General features: G+C 40.3%; 1 protein-coding gene across 1 annotated transcript in view; it reads right to left on the bottom strand.

Moving 5' to 3' along the window:
- Nucleotides 1–3410: 3410 nt before the first annotated feature.
- The window catches only part of LOC139757286 (uncharacterized), a 53689-nt gene continuing 36688 nt past the window's right edge, over nucleotides 3411–20411 (bottom strand). Inside the window, exons 6-7 of the mRNA XM_071677656.1 lie at nucleotides 17044–17151; nucleotides 3411–5201 (exon numbers count right to left, since the gene is read on the bottom strand). Of these exons, the coding sequence (XP_071533757.1) occupies nucleotides 17080–17151 (72 nt within the window). The 3' untranslated portion in view covers nucleotides 3411–5201; nucleotides 17044–17079. The remainder of the gene's footprint in view (nucleotides 5202–17043; nucleotides 17152–20411) is intronic.

Genomic DNA, 20411 nt, shown 5'->3' with positions numbered 1-20411 from the left:
GACCCCCTAGGTTAATTCTAGTGAAATAATGAAGCTTCCCAGCACCAAATAGCTTCAATCGTGAGGAGAATTTAAATCTGTAACTGACTTTGACAGTGGTGCCTTTAGGTTACACTTAAATCTACTTTCTTTCATAATGTCAGAGCTAAACTTCATGCAGTAAAAAAATTTACAACACTTGCAAACTTCTGTAATATTAGCCTTTCTTAAAAAATGGTTCTGCTTTTATAATACCCATAAATCAAAATATGTAGAATCACTGAAGTTTGGACACTCATTAGCTTCCTATTTGAATATGGGGGCATTATCACTCCAAAGTCCTATCAAACTCCCAAACATGTACATATAAACTTACCACCCGATTCATACATAACTTAGGGGCCCCTTCATATTTGAATCCCTCCCTTCGCTAGTATATAATTGGTTCAAGGAATAGTAGACCCTCCAAAGTCTTGAAAATACACATAGCGCAGCCTATGTTCTTCTTGCAGCCTGTGTGCATGCAAGTGTGTGTGTGTGTGTGTGTGTGTGTGTGTGTGTGTGTGTGTGTGCACATGCAAATCAAGGATACTACTTGTTTGTGTTGTGTAGTGTGCTTATATGAAAGTATGTGCATTCCAGATGTGTGTACATGAATAAATGAACATCAATGCAAGTGTACATGTACCTATGGTTGTTCAGATCCAAGTGTACTTATATGATTGGTTGGTAAGGATATTCAGTGTCTGTATAAATCATGGTGAAGTGCGGTTGGTAAGGATATTCAGTGTCTGTATGGATCATGGTGAAGTGCCAGAGGATTGGCGGAATGCATGCATAGTGCCACTGAACAAAGGCAAAGGGGATAAAGGTGAGTGTTCTAATTACAGAGGCATAAGTTTGTTGAGTATTCCTGGGAAATTATATGGGAGGGTATTGATTGAGAGGGTGAAGGCATGTACAGAGCATCAGATTGGGAAAGAGCAGTGTGGTTTCAGAAAAAGTAGAGGATGTGTGGATTAGGTTTTTGCTTTGAAAAATGTATGTGACAAATAATTAGAAAAGCAAATGGATTTGTATGTAGCATTTATGGATCTGGAGAAGGCATATGACAGGGTTGAGAGATGCTTTGTGGAAGGTTTTAAGAGTATATGGTGCGGGAGGTAAGTTACTAGAGGCAGTGAAAAGTTTTTACCAAGGATGTAAGGCATGTGTACGAGAAGAAAGAGAGGAAAGTGATTGGATCCCAGGGGTGTGTGATGTTTATGGAAGGGGTTGTTAGGGAGGTGAATGCAAGAGTTTTGGAGAGAGGAGCAAGTACGAAGTCTTTTGTAGATGAAAGGGCTTGTGAAGTGAGTCAGTTGTTGTATGCTGATGATGCAGTACTGTTGGCTGATTCGGGTGAGAAACTGCGGAGGTTGGTGACTGAGTTTGGTAAAGTGTGAAAGGAGAAAGTTGAGAGTAAATGTGAATAAGAGCAAGGCTATTATGTTCAGTAGGATTGAGGGACAATTAATTGGGAGATAAGTTTGAATGGAGAAAAACTGGAGGAATTGAAGTGTTTTAGATATCTGGGAGTGGATTTAGCTGCAGATGGAACCATGGAAGTGGAAGTGAGTCACAGGGTGGGGTAGGAGGCGAAGGTTCTGGGAGCATGAAGAATGTGTGGAAGGCGAGAACATTATCTCAGAAAGCAAAAATGGGTATGTTTGAATGAATAGTGGTTCCAAAAATGTTATACGGTTGCAAAGCATGGGCTATAGATAGGGTTGTTCGGAGGAAGGTGGATGTGTTGGAAATGAGATGTTTGGAAACAATATGTGGTGTGAGGTGGTTTGATTGAGTAAGTAATGAAAGGGTAAGAGAGATGTGTGGTAGTAAAAAGAGTGTGGTTGAGAGAGCAGAAGAGGGTGTGTTGAAATGGTTTGGTCACATGGAGAGAATGAGTGAGGAGAGATTGACAAAGAGGATATATGTGTCAGAGGTGGAGGGAAGGAGGAGAAGTGGTAGACCAAATTGGAAGTGGAAGGATGGAGTGAAAAAGATTTTGAGTGATCGGGGCCTGAACATGCAGGAGGGTGAAATGTGTGCTAGGAATAGAGTGAATTGAAACAATGTGTATACCAGGGTCAACGTGCTGTCAGTGGATTGAACCAGGGCATGTGAAGCATCTGTGTTAAACCATGGAAAGTTTTGTGAGGCCTGGATGTGGAAAGGGAGCTGTGGTTTCAGTGCATTATACATGACAGCTACAGACTGAGTGTAAACGAATGTGGCCTTTGTTGTCTTTTCCTAGCACTACTTCGCGCGCATGCGAGGGGAGTGTGTTGTCATTTCGTGTGTGGTGGGGCGGCGACGGGAATGAATAATGGCAGCAAGTATGAATTATGTGCATGTGTATATATGTATATGTCTGTGTATGTATATATATGTATACATTGAAATATATAGGTATGTATATGTGTGTTCATGGATGGGTATGTATATACATGTGTATGGGGGTGGGTTGGGCCGTTTCTTTCGTCTGTTTCCTTGCGCTCCCTCGCTAACGCGGGAGACAGCGACAAAGCAAAATAAATATATATATATATATATATATATATATATATATATATATATATATATATATATATATATATATATATATATATTCATTTATTTTGCTTTGTTGCTGTCTCCCGCGTTAGCGAGGTAACGCAAGGAAACAGATGAAAGAATGGCCCAACCCACCCACATACACATGTATATACATACACATCCACACACGCAAATATACATACCTATACATCTCAACATATACATATATATATATATATATATATACATATATATATATATATATATATATATATATATATATATATATATATATATATATATATACACACAGACATATACATATATACACATGTACATAATTCATACTGTCTGCCCTTATTCATTCCCATCACCACCCCGCCACACATGAAATAACAACCCCCTCCCCCCACATGTGTGCGAGGTAGCGCTAGGAAAAGACAACAAAGGCCACATTCGTTCACACTCAGTCTCTAGCTGTCATGTATAATGCACTGAAACCACAGCTCCCTTTCCACATCCAGGCCCCACAGAACTTTCCATGGTATACCCCAGACGCTTCACATGCCCTGGTTCAATCCAATGACAGCACGTCAACCCTGGTATACCACATCATTCCAATTCACTCTATTCCTTGCATGCCTTTCACCCTCCTGCATGTTCAGGCCCTGATCACTCAAAATCATTTTCACTCCATCTTTCCACCTCCAATTTGGTCTCCCACTTCTCATTCCCTCCACCTCTGACACATATATCCTCTTTGTCAATCTTTCCTTATTCATTCTCTCCATGTGACCAAACCATTTCAAAACACCCTTCTTCTGCTCTCTCAACCACACTCTTTTTATTACCACAAATCTCTCTTACCCTTTCATCACTGACTCGATCAAACCATGTCACAGCACAACCTGTCCTTAAACATCTCATTTTCAGCACATCCACCCTCCTTCGCACACCTCTATCTATAGCCCATGCCTTGCAACCATATATCATTGTCAGAACCACTATTCCTTCAAACATACCCATTTTTGCTTTCCAAGATAACGCTCTCGACTTCCACACATTTTTCAACGCTCCCAGAACTTTCACCCCCTCCCACATCCTATGATTCACTTCCACTTCCATGGTTCCATTCGCTGCCAAATCCACCCCCAGATATCTAAAACACTTAACTTCCTCCAGTTTTTCTCCATTAAAACTTACCTCCCAATTAACTTGTCCCTCAACCCTACTGTACCTAATAACCTTGCTCTTATTCACATTTACTCTCAGCTTTCTTCTTTCACATGCTTTACCAAACACAGTCACCAGCTTCTGCAGTTTCTCTCCCGAATCAGCCACCAGCACTGTATCATCGGCGAACAACAACTGACTCACTTCCCAAGCTCTCTCATTCACAACAGACTGCATACTTGCCCCTCTTTCTAAAACTCTTGCATTCACCTCCCTAACAACCCCATCCATAAACAAATCAAACAACCATGGAGACATCACGCACCCCTGCCACAAACCAACATTCACCGAGAACCAATCACTCACCTCTCTTCCTACACGTACACATGCCTTACATCCTCGATAAAAACTTTTCACTGCTTCTAACAACTTACCTCCCACACCATATATTCTTAATACCTTCCACAGAGCATCTCTATCAACTCTATCATATGTCTTCTCCAGATCCATAAATGCTACATAAAAATCCATTTGCTTTTCTAAGTATATATATGAAAAATATGAAAATAATCTGTAGAAAGAAAAAAACAGTCTACATGTACATGAAGATGCACAACATTATTACACTTAATCTGCCAATGTAACCATTTCTTCACTGACAAAATAAAATGATGGAGTTTATATCTAATGCTTCAGAGTCTCCACACTTAGGACTGTAAATGATGCAAGCCTTCAATCATATAAATCCAATCTTCATCCCATAAAATTTTCCCATATTCACTATGTCTACCTCATTTCACTGAATTACAGGTCTCAGTGTTACTCACATGTACTGTCAAGTAAAATCATGAAAGTAATAAAAGCATGTACAAATTCCCTAAAAACCAATATCACTTCTAAAGAATCACATCATTCATTAACAAATTTTCATCATCACATAAAAATACACATCTTACTATAAGAAAATTAGTATCCTCTCTTGATCATTTTCCAATACACATCAGTTAATACATGGAATAAAACTGTGGAATTTTGTGACAAAATTTTAGTGCCACCTCTATAACCAGGTACTCTACTGCAATAGTAACTGATTCAGATAGAGCAATCATACTCTAAATCAATTAAATTAAACAGATGTCAATTTCATACACATCAGGACATGAAAAATTGTAAGGCAACATTCAAGATTACTTACTAAGTTGTATGAAATGAAAGTAACATGATTCATTAAAATTAATAAATACCAGGTGAGTACTTATGCAAATATTTATCCACACTGCTATATACATTTAAAAAGGGTTTATCAGTTTTCATTTAAGGAATGTATACAAGGTGCCCCAGCTTGAAGTTACAAACATAATACTTAAGTGTTCTATGACTCACTATTGAATACAAACTGTACTTCAGGGTTATTCATCATGTCAAAGACTTGAGCAGAAGGGACCCAGATACCTTATTCATGTCAACGTTTTCTGAAAAAGAAAATACTAACTTGTTTTCTCTAAAAGATAGACCATCCTACTATTAATCATTCTATTTAATTTCCTACATATAAGTAACAGAAATTCAGACAAGTGCTTTAAAAATAATAGTATCCATTCTTGTAATTCAATTTAATCAATGAACTCCAATCAACATCAGGGATATAATGGGATCCTTTGGAGTTGGAAATTATTTGACAAGATCATACTCCTTTTCATCCAGTGACCATGATATAATCTTAATGAAGGTGAATTTTCACTTACAGTGTAACCTTATGCAAGTGAAATCAAATAACACCAATGTCCTTGTAAGATGGCAGAAAGATATAAATAAAAAATACCTCTTTGGATAAAGAAAGCAATCACTTATACTGACAACAAATCATGCATACCAAAAGGTTATTAATTCCTTAACGTCTTAAGACAGATATTTATGATAACGAAGCAAACCTCAAGATGGATATTCATGCATTGAGATTCATACCTTCATTTCAAGGCCGTGCACCAAGCCTGGGTGGTGGCAGAGGTGGAAGTGTGTAATAATTTCTTTTCACAGTCAGTCATCTTACAACAATGCCAATGGGAACACATTTTCATGATTTTTCTAGGAAGGAAACTCAGTGGCGTTTTGCAAAATTTCTAGTTCAAAGCAGATGATCCTTTATTATTTTAGTGATGATCAGTCTTTGGATCATGTGGAGAGTGATTTATAGGGCAATGATTCTTTCAGCATCAAGAGGTGACCAAGATGAGGCAGGAGAATATTTTCTAGCAAAAGTGGAGGCAGTGTTGCCAGCACCTGCATGACTTTGGCAACAATGTGTCTGAATAGTACGGTTGGTAATTTTACAAACTTTTATAACATTCCTATTATGAAAAAAATATCAATGAACGGCAATGATTATAGCATTCTATCATATAAGATAAAAGATATGATTATATCATATAAGATGAAACATAATAACAATCAGTAAGATTGTATGGTGTATGTAAAAAAATGAAACGTACACTGGTAACTTACTTCACACTCAAGCCTTCCTCTAGCAAATCTTAGTGCACGTTACAACCATGCAAAAAAATACTTCTGAAGTTATTTTTCACTTATAAGAATGTCTTTGAAACAGCAGATTAAAGATATTTTTTGAACAACTTAGAAAAGGTGAATTTTGAGGGTTGGTAACTATTAATTAGTGGGACACTAAGGGATTAAGGGATTAAAAATACAAAAGTATTCATTGAGATATAATACATCAGATCAAAAACTGTATTGCTAATAAATGTATTTACTGTAGTAGGCGGTATAAGTAGATCGCAAATCACTACTTATAATTGGATGCTTAAAATATGGTCTAAGGATGCATGATTGACTTAATTTCAATAAATATGACACAAAATCACTTCTCATCTTCCTATGCAAAATTTATTAACGGTTGCAAAAATCTCAGCAAATGAAATTATCAGAATAGTAAAGATGAAGAATCAGCAAACAATGATGATAATGACTGTGCAGCATTGCAGGAGAAAGCATGTTTTATTATAGAAACTACCTTATGTAAGGGATTAACATTTGAGACTGACATCAGTCCAAGAAAGATACGAAACAATAATAAGTGGAATACTCTGAATGAGAAAAGAAAGTACAATGATTAAAAATGGTCACAGAAGGGGAAGCAAAAAATAATAAAAACTGAACATACAGAGCAGAAAGAAATTAGAGTAATCAGAAATGCACTTAATAAAAATAATGACAAAAACAGAAAGTTAAAAAATATGGATAGTAAACCAACTGAAGACTGGATCAAGATCTACTTGGAAGATAAAACCATAAATCCCAATCACTTTTTAGCAAAACTGCTAATGGAAATGGTAAGGACTCAAACAAAACCAAAACTGTAAAGCTATGAAGTCAAGAAAATAAAACAAATGACAGACATCAACTATCCAGGGAAGGTACAGGGAAGGTAAGTAATGGCAACACTGAACCTGTACTGTTCTGTTTGTCATGCATCCTCACCTGCCTGTGACTTGCTGGCACTAAAGTCTAAACTCACACACTCTCCATCTCTAATACAACACAACAACACATAATACATACAATATTTTACTCTACTCTCTGGTTTTTCTTTTGTTTAAAAGAAAAATTATGATACTGTAGTACAAATCTTTCAAAATCTCTGGTGCCAAAAAAGAAAGTAACCACTGGTTAAGAAATTAAAGCATTTTTTCAGATACAGCTCCAAGACCTGGATCTTTCTCTATTCATTTCTACAATATTCAAAGTCTCGGATCTACCCATTCTTCTGTAAGCATCCTATCTCCACCTTTTCGTCCAATTTATTCCCTTTGGAACCAACTGTCCAAGACTGCTTCCTTGTCTACACTGAGATTTCTTACTTTATCCTCTACCATTTATTTCTGCTCTGAGTTTTGTGTTAGTGCCTCCTGTAATACAAAAACTCTCTTTGCTTGCCTCATGAATCTTGAGTTTCTCCAAACTTCCACATAATCTGGCTCAAAATTCCTCTACCCTTCAGTGATAGAGTATAATTAAATGAATGAATATATATATATATATATATATATATATATATATATATATATATATATATATATATATATATATTGGGAGGTGAGTTTGAATGGAGAAAAACTGGAGGAAGTGAAGTGTTTTAGATATCTGGGAGTGGATCTGGCAGCGGATGGAACCATGGAAGCGGAAGTGGATCATAGGGTGGGGGAGGGGGCGAAAATTCTGGGGGCCTTGAAGAATGTGTGGAAGTCGAGAACATTATCTCGGAAAGCAAAAATGGGTATGTTTAAAGGAATAGTGGTTCCAACAATGTTGTATGGTTGCGAGGCGTGGGCTATGGATAGAGTTGTGCGCAGGAGGATGGATGTGCTGGAAATGAGATGTTTGAGGACAATGTGTGGTGTGAGGTGGTTTGATCGAGTGAGTAATGTAAGGGTAAGAGAGATGTGTGGAAATAAAAAGAGCGTGGTTGAGAGAGCAGAAGAGGGTGTTTTGAAGTGGTTTGGGCACATGGAGAGAATGAGTGAGGAAAGATTGACCAAGAGGATATATGTGTCGGAGGTGGAGGGAACGAGGAGAAGAGGGAGACCAAATTGGAGGTGGAAAGATAAAGTGAAAAAGATTTTGTGTGATCGGGGCCTGAACATGCAGGAGGGTGAAAGGAGGGCAAGGAATAGAGTGAATTGGAGCGATGTGGTATACCGGGGTTGACGTGCTGTCAGTGGATTGAATCAGGGCATGTGAAGCGTCTGGGGTAAACCATGGAAAGCTGTGTAGGTATGTATATTTGCGTGTGTGGACGTATGTATATACATGTGTATGGGAGGGGTTGGGCCATTTCTTTCGTCTGTTTCCTTGCGCTACCTCGCAAACGCGGGAGACAGCGACAAAGTATAAAAAAAAAATATATATATATATATATATATATATATATATATATATATATATATATATATATATATATATATATATATTTTTTTTTTGCTTTGTCGCTGTCTCCCGCGTTTGCGAGGTAGCGCAAGGAAACAGACGAAAGAAATGGCCCAACCCACCCCCATACACATGCCTTGATTCAATCCACTGACAGCACATCAACCCCAGTATACCACATCGCTCCAATTCACTCTATTCCTTGCCCTCCTTTCACCCTCCTGCATGTTCAGGCCCCGATCACACAAAATCTTTTTCACTCCATCTTTCCACCTCCAATTTGGTCTCCCACTTCTCCTCATTCCCTCCACCTCCGACACATATATCCTCTTGGTCAATCTTTCCTCACTCATTCTCTCCATGTGCCCAAACCATTTCAAAACACCCTCTTCTGCTCTCTCAACCACGCTCTTTTTATTTCCACACATCTCTCTTACCCTTACGTTACTTACTCGATCACACCACCTCACACCACACACTGTCCTCAAACATCTCATTTCCAGCACATCCATCCTTCTGCGCACAACTCTATCCATAGCCCACGCCTCGCAACCATACAACATTGTTGGAACCACTATTCCTTCAAACATACCCATTTTTGCTTTCCGAGATAATGTTCTCGACTTCCACACATTCTTCAAGGCTCCCAGGATTTTCGCCCCCTGCCCCACCCTATGACCCACTTCCGCTTCCATGGTTCCATCCGCTGCCAGATCCACTCCCAAATATCTAAAACACTTTACTTCCTCCAGTTTTTCTCCATTCAAACTTACCTCCCAATTGACTTGACCCTCAACCCTACTGTACCTAATTACCTTGCTCTTATTCACATTTACTCTTAACTTTCTTCTTTCACACACTTTACCAAACTCAGTCACCAGCTTCTGCAGTTTCTCACATGAATCAGCCACCAGCGCTGTATCATCAGCGAACAACTACTGACTCACTTCCCAAGCTCTCTCATCCCCAACAGACTTCATACTTGCCCCTCTTTCCAAAAATCTTGCATTTACCTCCCTAACAACCCCATCCATAAACAAATTAAACAACCATGGAGACATCACACACCCCTGCCGCAAACCTACATTCACTGAGAACCAATCACTTTCCTCTCTTCCTACACGTACACATGCCTTACATCCTCGATAAAAACTTTTCACTACTTCTAACAACTTGCCTCCCACACCATATATTCTTAATACCTTCCACAGAGCATCTCTATCAACTCTATCATATGCCTTCTCCAGATCCATAAATGCTACATACAAATCCATTTGCTTTTCTAAGTATTTCTCACATACATTCTTCAAAGCAAATACCTGATCCACACATCCTCTACCACTTCTGAAACCACACTGCTCTTCCCCAATCTGATGCTCTGTACATGCCTTCACCCTCTCAATCAATACCCTCCCATATAATTTACCAGGAATACTCAACAAACTTATACCTCTGTAATTTGAGCACTCACTCTTATCCCCTTTGCCTTTGTACAATGGCACTATGCATGCATTCCGCCAATCCTCAGGCACCTCACCATGAGTCATACATACATTAAATAACCTTACCAACCACTCAATAATACAGTCACCCCCTTTTTTAATAAATTCCACTGCAATACCATCAAAACCTGCTGCCTTGCCGGCTTTCATCTTCCGCAAAGCTTTTACTACCTCTTCTCTGTTTACCAAATCATTTTCCCTAACCCTCTCACTTTGCACACCACCTCGACCAAAACACCCTATATCTGCCACTCTATCATCAAACACATTCAACAAACCTTCAAAATACTCACTCCATCTCCTTCTCACATCACCACTACTTGTTATCACCTCCCCATTTGCGCCCTTCACTGAAGTTCCCATTTGCTCCCTTGTCTTACGCACTTTATTTACCTCCTTCCAGAACATCTTTTTATTCTCCCTAAAATTTAATGATACTCTCTCACCCCAGCTCTCATTTGCCCTCTTTTTCACCTCTTGCACCTTTCTCTTGACCTCCTGTCTCTTTTTTATACATCTCCCACTCAATTGCATTTTTTCCCTGCAAAAATCATCCAAATGCCTCTCTCTTCGCTTTCACTAATAATCTTACTTCTTCATCCTACCACTCACTACCCTTTCTAATCAACCCACCTCCCACTCTTCTCATGCCACAAGCACCTTTTGCGCAATCCATCACTGATTCCCTAAATACATCCCATTCCTCCCCCACTCCCCTTACTTCCATTGTTCTCACCTTTTTGCATTCTGTACTCAGTCTCTCCTGGTACTTCCTCACACAAGTCTCCTTCCCAAGCTCACTTACTCTCACCATCCTCTTCACCCTAACATTCTCTCTTCTTTTCTGAAAACCCATACAAATCTTCACCTTAGCCTCCACAAGATAATGATCAGACATCCCTCCAGTTGCACCTCTCAGCACATTAACATCCTAAAGTCTCTCTTTCGCGCGCCTGTCAATTAACACGTAATCCAATAACGCTCTCTGGCCATCTCTCCTACTTACATACGTATACTTATGTATATCTCGCTTTTTAAACCAGGTATTCCCAATCACCAGTCCTTTTTCAGCACATAAATCTACAAGCTCTTCACCATTTCCATTTACAACACTGAACACCCCATGTATACCAATTATTCCCTCAACTGCCACATTACTCATATATATATATATATATATATATATATATATATATATATATATATATATATATATTTTTTTTTTTTTGCTTTGTCGCTGTCTCCCGCGTTTGTGAGGTAGCGCAAGGAAACAGACGAAAGAAATGGTCCAACCCACCCGCATACAACATGTATATACATACGTCCACACACGCAAATATACATACCTACACAGCTTTCCATGGTTTACCCCAGAATGTAGGTTTGCGGCAGGGGTGCGTGATGTCTCCATGGTTGTTTAATTTGTTTATGGATGGGGTTGTTAGGGAGGTAAATGCAAGAGTTTTGGAAAGAGGGGCAAGGATGAAGTCTGTTGGGGATGAGAGAGCTTGGGAAGTGAGTCAGTTGTTGTTCGCTGATGATACAGCGCTGGTGGCTGATTCATGTGAGAAACTGCAGAAGCTGGTGACTGAGTTTGGTAAAGTGTGTGAAAGAAGAAAGTTAAGAGTAAATGTGAATAAGAGCAAGGTAATTAGGTACAGTAGGGTTGAGGGTCAAGTCAATTGGGAGGTAAGTTTGAATGGAGAAAAACTGGAGGAAGTAAAGTGTTTTAGATATCTGGGAGTGGATCTGGCAGCGGATGGAACCATGGAAGCGGAAGTGGGTCATAGGGTGGGGCAGGGGGCGAAAATCCTGGGAGCCTTGAAGAATGTGTGGAAGTCGAGAACATTATCTCGGAAAGCAAAAATGGGTATGTTTGAAGGAATAGTGGTTCCAACAATGTTGTATGGTTGCGAGGCGTGGGCTATGGATAGAGTTGTGCGCAGGAGGATGGATGTGCTGGAAATGAGATGTTTGAGGACAATGTGTGGTGTGAGGTGGTTTGATCGAGTAAGTAACGTAAGGGTAAGAGAGATGTGTGGAAATAAAAAGAGCATGGTTGAGAGAGCAGAAGAGGGTGTTTTGAAATGGTTTGGTCACATGGAGAGAATGAGTGAGGAAAGATTGACCAAGAGGATATATGTGATGGAGGTGGAGGGAACGAGGAGAAGTGGGAGACCAAATTGGAGGTGGAAAGATGGAGTGAAAAAGATTTTGAGTGATTGGGGCCTGAACATGCAGGAGGGTGAAAGGCGGGCAAGGAATAGAGAGAATTGGATCGATGTGGTATACCTGGGTCGACGTGCTGCCAATGGATTGAATCAGGGCATGTGAAGTGTCTGGGGTAAAGCATGGAAAGTTTTGTGGGGCATGGATTTGGAAAGGGAGCTGTGGTTTTAGTGCATTTAACATGACAGCTGGATACTGAGTGTGAACAAATGTGGCCTTTTTTATCTTTTCCTAGCACATGCAAGGGGGGATACTATTTTATGTGTAGCGAGTTGGCAACAGGAATGGATGAAGGCCCATGTCTTGCAACCATATAATATTGTTGGAGCTACTATCCCTTCAAACATACCCATTTTTGCTCTTCGATATAATGTTCTCTCTTTCCACACATTCTTCATCGCTCCCAGAACCTTTGTCCTCTCCCCTACTCTATGACTCACTTCTGCTTCCATGGTTCCCTTCGCTGCCAAGTCCACTCCTAGAAATCTAAAACACTTCCTTTCCTCTTATTTTTCTCTCCAATCAAACTTACATCCCTAAACCTTACTGAACCTAATAACCTTGCTTTTAATTACATTTACTCTCAATTTTCTCCTTTCAAACACTCTTCCAAACTCAGTCACCAAATTCTGCAGTTTCTCACTCATATCAGGTACCATTCCTATAAAATCAGTGAACCACACCTGGCTCACTTCCCAGGCCCTCTCATCCCCAACAGACTGCATTCTCTCCCCACTCTGCAAGACTGATACATTGACTTCTCTCACCACCCCATCCATAAACAAATTAAATAACCAAAGAAACATCACATACATCTGCCGCAGACCAACCTTCACTAGGAACCATTCACCCTCCAGTCTTCCTACTCGTACACATGCCTTGCACCCTTCATAAAACTTCTCACTGCTTCTTGCAGCTTACCTCCCACACCACATATTCTTAAGACCTTCCACAAAGCATCCCTAGCAACCCTATTTTATGCACTCTCCAGATCCAGAAATGCCACATAGAAATCCATCTATTTTACTAAGTATTTTTTAAGCACATTTTACAAAGCAAACACCTGATCCACACATCCTCAACCACTTCTGAAACCACACTGCTCCTCCTCATGCCTTCATCCTCTTAATCAATACTGTCTCATACAATTTACCAGGTATGCTACACAAACATATGCCTCTCTAGTTTGAACACTCACCCTTATCCCCTTTGCCTGTATTTAATAAAACGGCAATATACATGCATTCTGCTAATCCTCAGGCACTTTACTATGATCCATACATATAGTAAATATCCTTCCCAATCAAAAACACAGTCACCCCTTCTTAATAAATTCAACTGCAATACCATCCACTCCTCCATGACTCTCTCACTTTGCATACCAGCCAACCTAAACACCCTAAATCTGCCACTCTATCATCAAAAACATTCAGCAGATCTTCAAAATATTCACTCCACCTCCTCACTCCATCACTACCTGTTATCAGTTCCCCTTTTGCTCACTTTACCGATGTTCCTATTTGCTCTCTTATCTTTCATACATTATTTACCTCCTTTCAAAACATCTTTTTATTCTCTCTAAAGTTTAATGATACTCTCTCACAACTCTCATTTGCCCTTTTTTTCAACCCCTGCACCTTCCTCTTGTCCTGCTGCTTTCTCTTATATATCTCCCAATCATTTGCACTCCTCCCTTGTTAGTACCTCCCAAATGCCCTTCTTCTCCCTTTTACGAGCAACTTTGCTTCTTCATCCCACCACTCGCTACCCTTTCTAATCTGCCCGCCTCCCACCTTTCACAAGCCACGTGCATCTCTTTCGCATGTCATCACTACTTCCCTAAATACTTCCCAATCCTCAAACACTCCCCTCATTTCATGTTCTCTCATCTCATACCATTCTACACTCAATCTCTCCTGGTATTTCTTCATGCAAGTCTCCTTTCCAAACTCACTTACTCTCACCACTCTTTTCTCCCCAACACTGTCTCCATTCTTTTTTAAAGCCTCTATACATCTTCACGCTTCCCTCCTTAAGCTAATGATCAGACATCCCACTAGGTGCCACTCAGCCTATTCATGACTGCTTCCATGGTCCCATTCACTGCCAAGTCCACTTTCACGTACCTAAAGTACTTCACTTCCTCCAAGTTTTCTCTATTCAAACTCACACCCTAACTAATCTCTTCCTTTATTCGCATTTACTCTCAATTTCCTCCTTTCACACACTCTTCGAAACCCATTAACCAACTTCTGCAGTTTCTCCCTCGAATCTGCCACCATTGATGTATACCAGCAAACAATTGACTCACTTTCCAGGCACTTTCATCCCCACAGACTGCATACTCACCCCTCTCAGCAAGACTCTTGCATTTACCTCCCTCATCCCCCATCCACAAACAAATTAGACAACCGTGGTGACATCACACACCCTTGCCAATGACCAACCTTCCCTTGAAACTATTCACCCTCCTTTCTTCCTACTCATACAGAAGTCTCACACCATACATAAAAATCTCACTGCTTTTAGCAGCTTTCCTCCCACACCAGATATTCTTAAGAACTTCCACGAGGCATCTCTATCAACACTATCAAATGCTTTCTCAAGATCCATAAATGCCACATGCATATTCATCCATTTCTTTAAAGCAAACACCTGATCCACACATCATCTATCACTTCTGAAACAATGCTGCTGCTCCCCAATCTGATGCTGTGTACATGCCTTCACCCTCTTAATCAACACCCTCCCATACAATATCTCAGGTACACTCCACAAACTTACACCTCTGTAGTTTGCAAACTTACACCTCTGTAGTTTGAACACTCACCTTTATTCTCCTTGCCTTTATACAGTGGCAATATACATGCATTCTGCCAATCTTTAGGTATCTCACCATGATCCATACGAACAGTAAAAATCCTTCCCAACCAATTAGCGACACAGTCACTCCCTTTCTTAGTAAATTCAATTGTAATACCTTCCAATCCAGTTGCCTTGCCACATTTCATCGTACATAAGGCTTTCTTCTCTCTTCACCAAACTACTCTCATATTGCTTACCTCCCAAACCCAAACACCACATATCTGCTGACCAATTGTCAAACACATTCAACAGTCCTTGAAAATGCTCACTCCATCTCCTCACTTCATCATTACTCATTACCACTTCCTCTTTTGCCCATTTCACTGATGTTCCTATTTGTTGTCCTGTTTTTGCACATCACTAACTTCCTTCCAAAACATCTTACTCTCCCTATGGTTTACTGATACTCACTCACTCCAACTTTCATTTGCCCTCTTTTTCAAGCCCTACACCTTCCTTTGGAACTGCTACCACTTTTTCTTATACATCTCCCAATCATTTGCACTCCTTTCCTGTAAATACTGTCCAAATGCCTCTCTTTTCTCTTTCATTAGCAACTTTTTTTAACTTTACTTCTTTTTCCCACCACTCACTACCCTTTCTAATCTGCCAAACTCCAACCTTTTGCATATGCCAGCACTGCTTCCCTGAATACCTTTCATTCCAGACACACTCCTCTTGGTTCATTTACTCTCAACTTTTGCCATTCAACATTCAATCTCTCCTGGTATTTCTTCACATAAGTCTCGATTCCAAGCTCAGCTTCTCTCACCACTCTTTACACACCAACATGGCTTCCTTTTTCTGAAAACCTCTACAAATCTTCACCATTGCCTTCACAAGAGAGCAATCATGCATCCTATCAGTTGCCTCTCAGCACATTTACATCCAAAAGTCTCTCTTATACAAGCCTCTTTTTAAACCAGATATTCCCAGTCACCAATCCTCTTTCAGCACCCACCTCCACAAGTTGTTCGTCACTTCCATTCATAATACTGAATACCCCATGCCCCCCAGTTATAACCTCAAATGCCACATTATTCACCTTCACATTTAGATCATCCATCACTGGCACCCAGTCTCTTACATCAAAACAGCTAACACACTCACTCATCTGCTCCCAAAACACTTGCCTCTCATGATTTTTCTTCTCATGGCCAGATGCGAAAGCACTAATGATCACTCATGGCTTGCCATCGATGTTCATTTTCACCCACATCAATCTAGAATTTACTTCCTTACACTCTATCACACACTCCCACACCTCATGCTTCTGGAGTAATGCTACTCCTTCCTTAGCTCTTGTCCTCATCAATACATTTCCAAACCATTCTTACCCTTTACCCTAGAGATCTGTTTCACTCAGCCAGAACATCCGGGTTTCTTTCCTCAAACATACTACCCATCTCTCCTCTTTTCTCATCTTGGTTACATCCAAACATATTCAGACACCCGTGACTGTGCCTTCGAGGAGGATGAGTACTCCTTGCTTGCTCCCTCTGTTCCATCTTTAATTAACTGAAATAAAAGTAGGGGGGTTTCTAGCCCCCCACTCTGTCTCCTTAGGTCACTTTCTATGGCACACACAGATTATGGAGGTGGAATTCTTTCTCCTGTACCCCTACCCCAGTGTACTGGATATTAACTAATAAAAGAGTCTACTTTTAGTGAACTTTTATCAATTAAGTAGTGTTGTTATTCCAAAATCATATCAACTGGTCTATAGCTAACTGAGAATTACCTGCTAAGAGTTTTATACAAATAACTAAGAACTTACCTAACAAACTAAAGTTAATTCCCTTTCTTAGCAATGTCATTCTTTCTTACTGGAATTATTGAGTTTCTGGCCGGAGTCAAATGTAGAATTACCAGAGTACAACTGGACCTGCAATTGGACAGAAGTGTTTTTACAGAAAAGTTGAAATAGTACAAATGTGCACATATATCTTAAACTTATATAAATTGTGTTTAACTAAGTTACCAAGGCTATTAAAGATTTATGTACACAATAATTGTACACAAGTGAACAAATATGTTGCACTGCAGCATTATATCTACATCAAATGGCACTTGCTTCCATTCTAAGTTTGTTAACATTGGTACCATCTAGACAAACCCAAGGTCACGACCCAAATGAGGGTTGCAAGGATATTCCCGAGAGAGAGAGAGAGAGAGAGAGAGAGAGAGAGAGAGAGAGAGAGAGAGAGAGAGAGAGAGAGAGAGAAAGAGAGAGAGAGAGAGAAAGAGAGAGAGAGAAAGAGAGAGAGAGAGAGAGAGAGAGAGAGAGAGAGAGAGAGAGAGAGAGAGAGAGAGAGAGAGAGAGAGAGAGAGCTGGCAAATGAAACTGGGAAATAATGAGGAATAACAGTACATACAAAAGTAAAATGGGTGCAAATAATATCTCCACATATACTTGACACACATTTAAGTCAGTCATGTCTAATACTTGCAAAGGTACACCAAGTCACCAAACATGAATGAGAACCTGACGCTCATTCCTCAGTACATATTCATACTCGCTTGCCTTCATCCATTTCTGGCACCACCTTGCCTCACAGGAAACAGCATTGCCACTCCCTGTGTTAACGAGGTAGTGCCAGGAAAAGATATAAAAAGGGCCATATTCATTCACCCTCAGTCTCTAGCTATCATCGAGGCCCCACAGACCTTTCTATGGTGTGCTCCAGACGTTTCACATACCATGGTTCAGGCCACTGACAGCATGTCGACCACAGTATACCACATCATTCCAATTCACTCTATTCCTTGCACGCCTCTCATTCTCTTGCATGTTCAGGCTCCAGTCACTCAAAATCTTTTTCACTTCATCCTTCCACCTCCAATGTGGTCTCCTGCTTCACCTTGTTCCCTCCAACTCTGACAAATATATCCTCTTTGTCAACCTTTCCTTACTAATTCTCTCCATATTTTTTTTTTTTTTTTTTTTTGCTTTGTTGCTGTCTCCCGCGTTTGCGAGGTAGCGCAAGGAAACAGACGAAAGAAATGGCCCAACCCACCCCCATACACATGTATATACATACGTCCACACACGCAAATATACATACCTGCACAGCTTTCCATGGTTTACCCCAGACGCTTCACATGCCTTGATTCAATCCACTGACAGCACGTCAACCCCGGTATACCACATCGCTCCAATTCACTCTATTCCTTGCCCTCCTTTCACCCTCCTGCATGTTCAGGCCCCGATCACACAAAATCTTTTTCACTCCATCTTTCCACCTCCAATTTGGTCTCCCTCTTCTCCTCGTTCCCTCCACCTCCGACACATATATCCTCTCGGTCAATCTTTCCTCACTCATTCTCTCCATGTGTCCCAAACCATTTCAAAACACCCTCTTCTGCTCTCTCAACCACGCTCTTTTTATTTCCACACATCTCTCTTACCCTTACGTTACTTACTCGATCAAACCACCTCACACCACACATTGTCCTCAAATATCTCACTTCCAGCACATCCATCCTCCTGCGCACAACTCTATCCATAGTCCACGCCTCGCAACCATACAACATTGTTGGAACCACTATTCCTTCAAACATACCCATTTTTGCTTTCCGAGATAATGTTCTCGACTTCCACACATTCTTCAAGGCTCCCAGAATTTTCGCCCCCTCCCCCACCCTATGATCCACTTCCGCTTCCATGTTTCCATCCGCTGCCAGATCCACTCCCAGATATCTAAAACACTTCACTTCCTCCAGTTTTTCTCCATTCAAACTTACCTCCCAATTGACTTGACCCTCAACCCTACTGTACCTAATAACCTTGCTCTTATTCACATTTACTCTCAACTTTCTCCTTTCACACACTTCCAAACTCAGTCACCAGCTTCTGCAGTTTCTCACTCGAATCAGCCACCAGTGCTGTATAATCGGTAAACAACAACTGACTCCCCTCCCAGGCCCTCTCATCCCCAACAGACTGCATACTCACCCCTCTCCATGACTCTAGCATTTATCTCCCTAACCACCCCATCCAAAAACAAATTAAATAACCATGGGGATATCACACACCCCTGCCACAGATCGACCTTCACTGGGAACCAATCACTCTCACACTGGCCATCCCTTGATAAAAACTTCTCACTGCTTCTAGCAACTTACCTCTCACACTATACTCTTAAGACTTTCCACAAAGCATCTCTATCCACCCTGTCATATGCCTTAGTAGTTGGATTCAAGGCTGTGAGGGATAAGAATAAAAGAGAAAATGCATGGTGAAAGGATGAGGCTAAAAATGCTGTGGAAGAGAAGAAATAGAAATGGTATATTGCTCAAAAGGAATGAACCAGTGTAAGTTCAGCAAAGAGGAAGGAAGAATATAAGATGTGTGAATGGAATGTAAAGAAGTTAATAGAGAGAAGCAAAGAAAGAGCATAAGAAGATTTAGGAAAAAAGTTGAGTGAAAAGTTTAGGGAAAATGAGAAACTACTAGCAGGAGATGAAAAAGGAAAGAGGTGGATGTAAGATTGAAAATATCAGAGAGAGGTAAGGAAGGGGAGTTGCTGAGGCAAAAGGAGGAAGTGAAATGAAGATGGAAAGAGTATTCTGAAGAACCAACAAATGTGGGAGGTGATGCAGCAGTTGTTACATGCATGGGTATAGAGGATGGAAGGAAACAATTACAAGAAGGGAGGTAAAAAGGGTGATAATGAAACTGAAGGTAGGAGAGGCATCTGGAGTGGATAAGATTATGACTGAAAAGCTGAAGTATGGAGGAGAAAGTGTGATAGAGTGGATGCTTTGGTAAGTAACTTAGCATGGAGCAGAGGGTTTATTTCAAATGTAAACGCACTATTCCGCACTAGGTACTTAAGTGTTGTTGCTTTTGCTGATTCATAACTAACACCAATTCAAATCTGAGTGACATCTTTGACAGAGTCACATGCATTTCACTTGCGACTTTCAGTTTGTTCTTTGCTTTGTTAAAAGGGCAGAAAATCCTGATTCACAAAGGTAGGTTGTGACAAATGGCATTGGAATTTTGTAAGCTCACATTATTAGGACACAATTTACTTCTCCAAGTTTCAACCAGAATCAGCTGAGCTAATCTGATTCAAAATCAGCTTGAAGTTTCTGGTTACTGTGTAAATCATGAAGCTTATATTTTGCTTGGTCACCATC

Source organism: Panulirus ornatus, chromosome 2 (assembly GCF_036320965.1).
Source record: "Panulirus ornatus isolate Po-2019 chromosome 2, ASM3632096v1, whole genome shotgun sequence".
In the NCBI taxonomy this organism is placed as follows: Eukaryota; Metazoa; Arthropoda; class Malacostraca; order Decapoda; family Palinuridae; genus Panulirus; species Panulirus ornatus.
The sequence above is the reverse complement of the archived record's forward strand: the minus strand, read 5'-3'. Positions and strand labels throughout refer to the sequence as shown.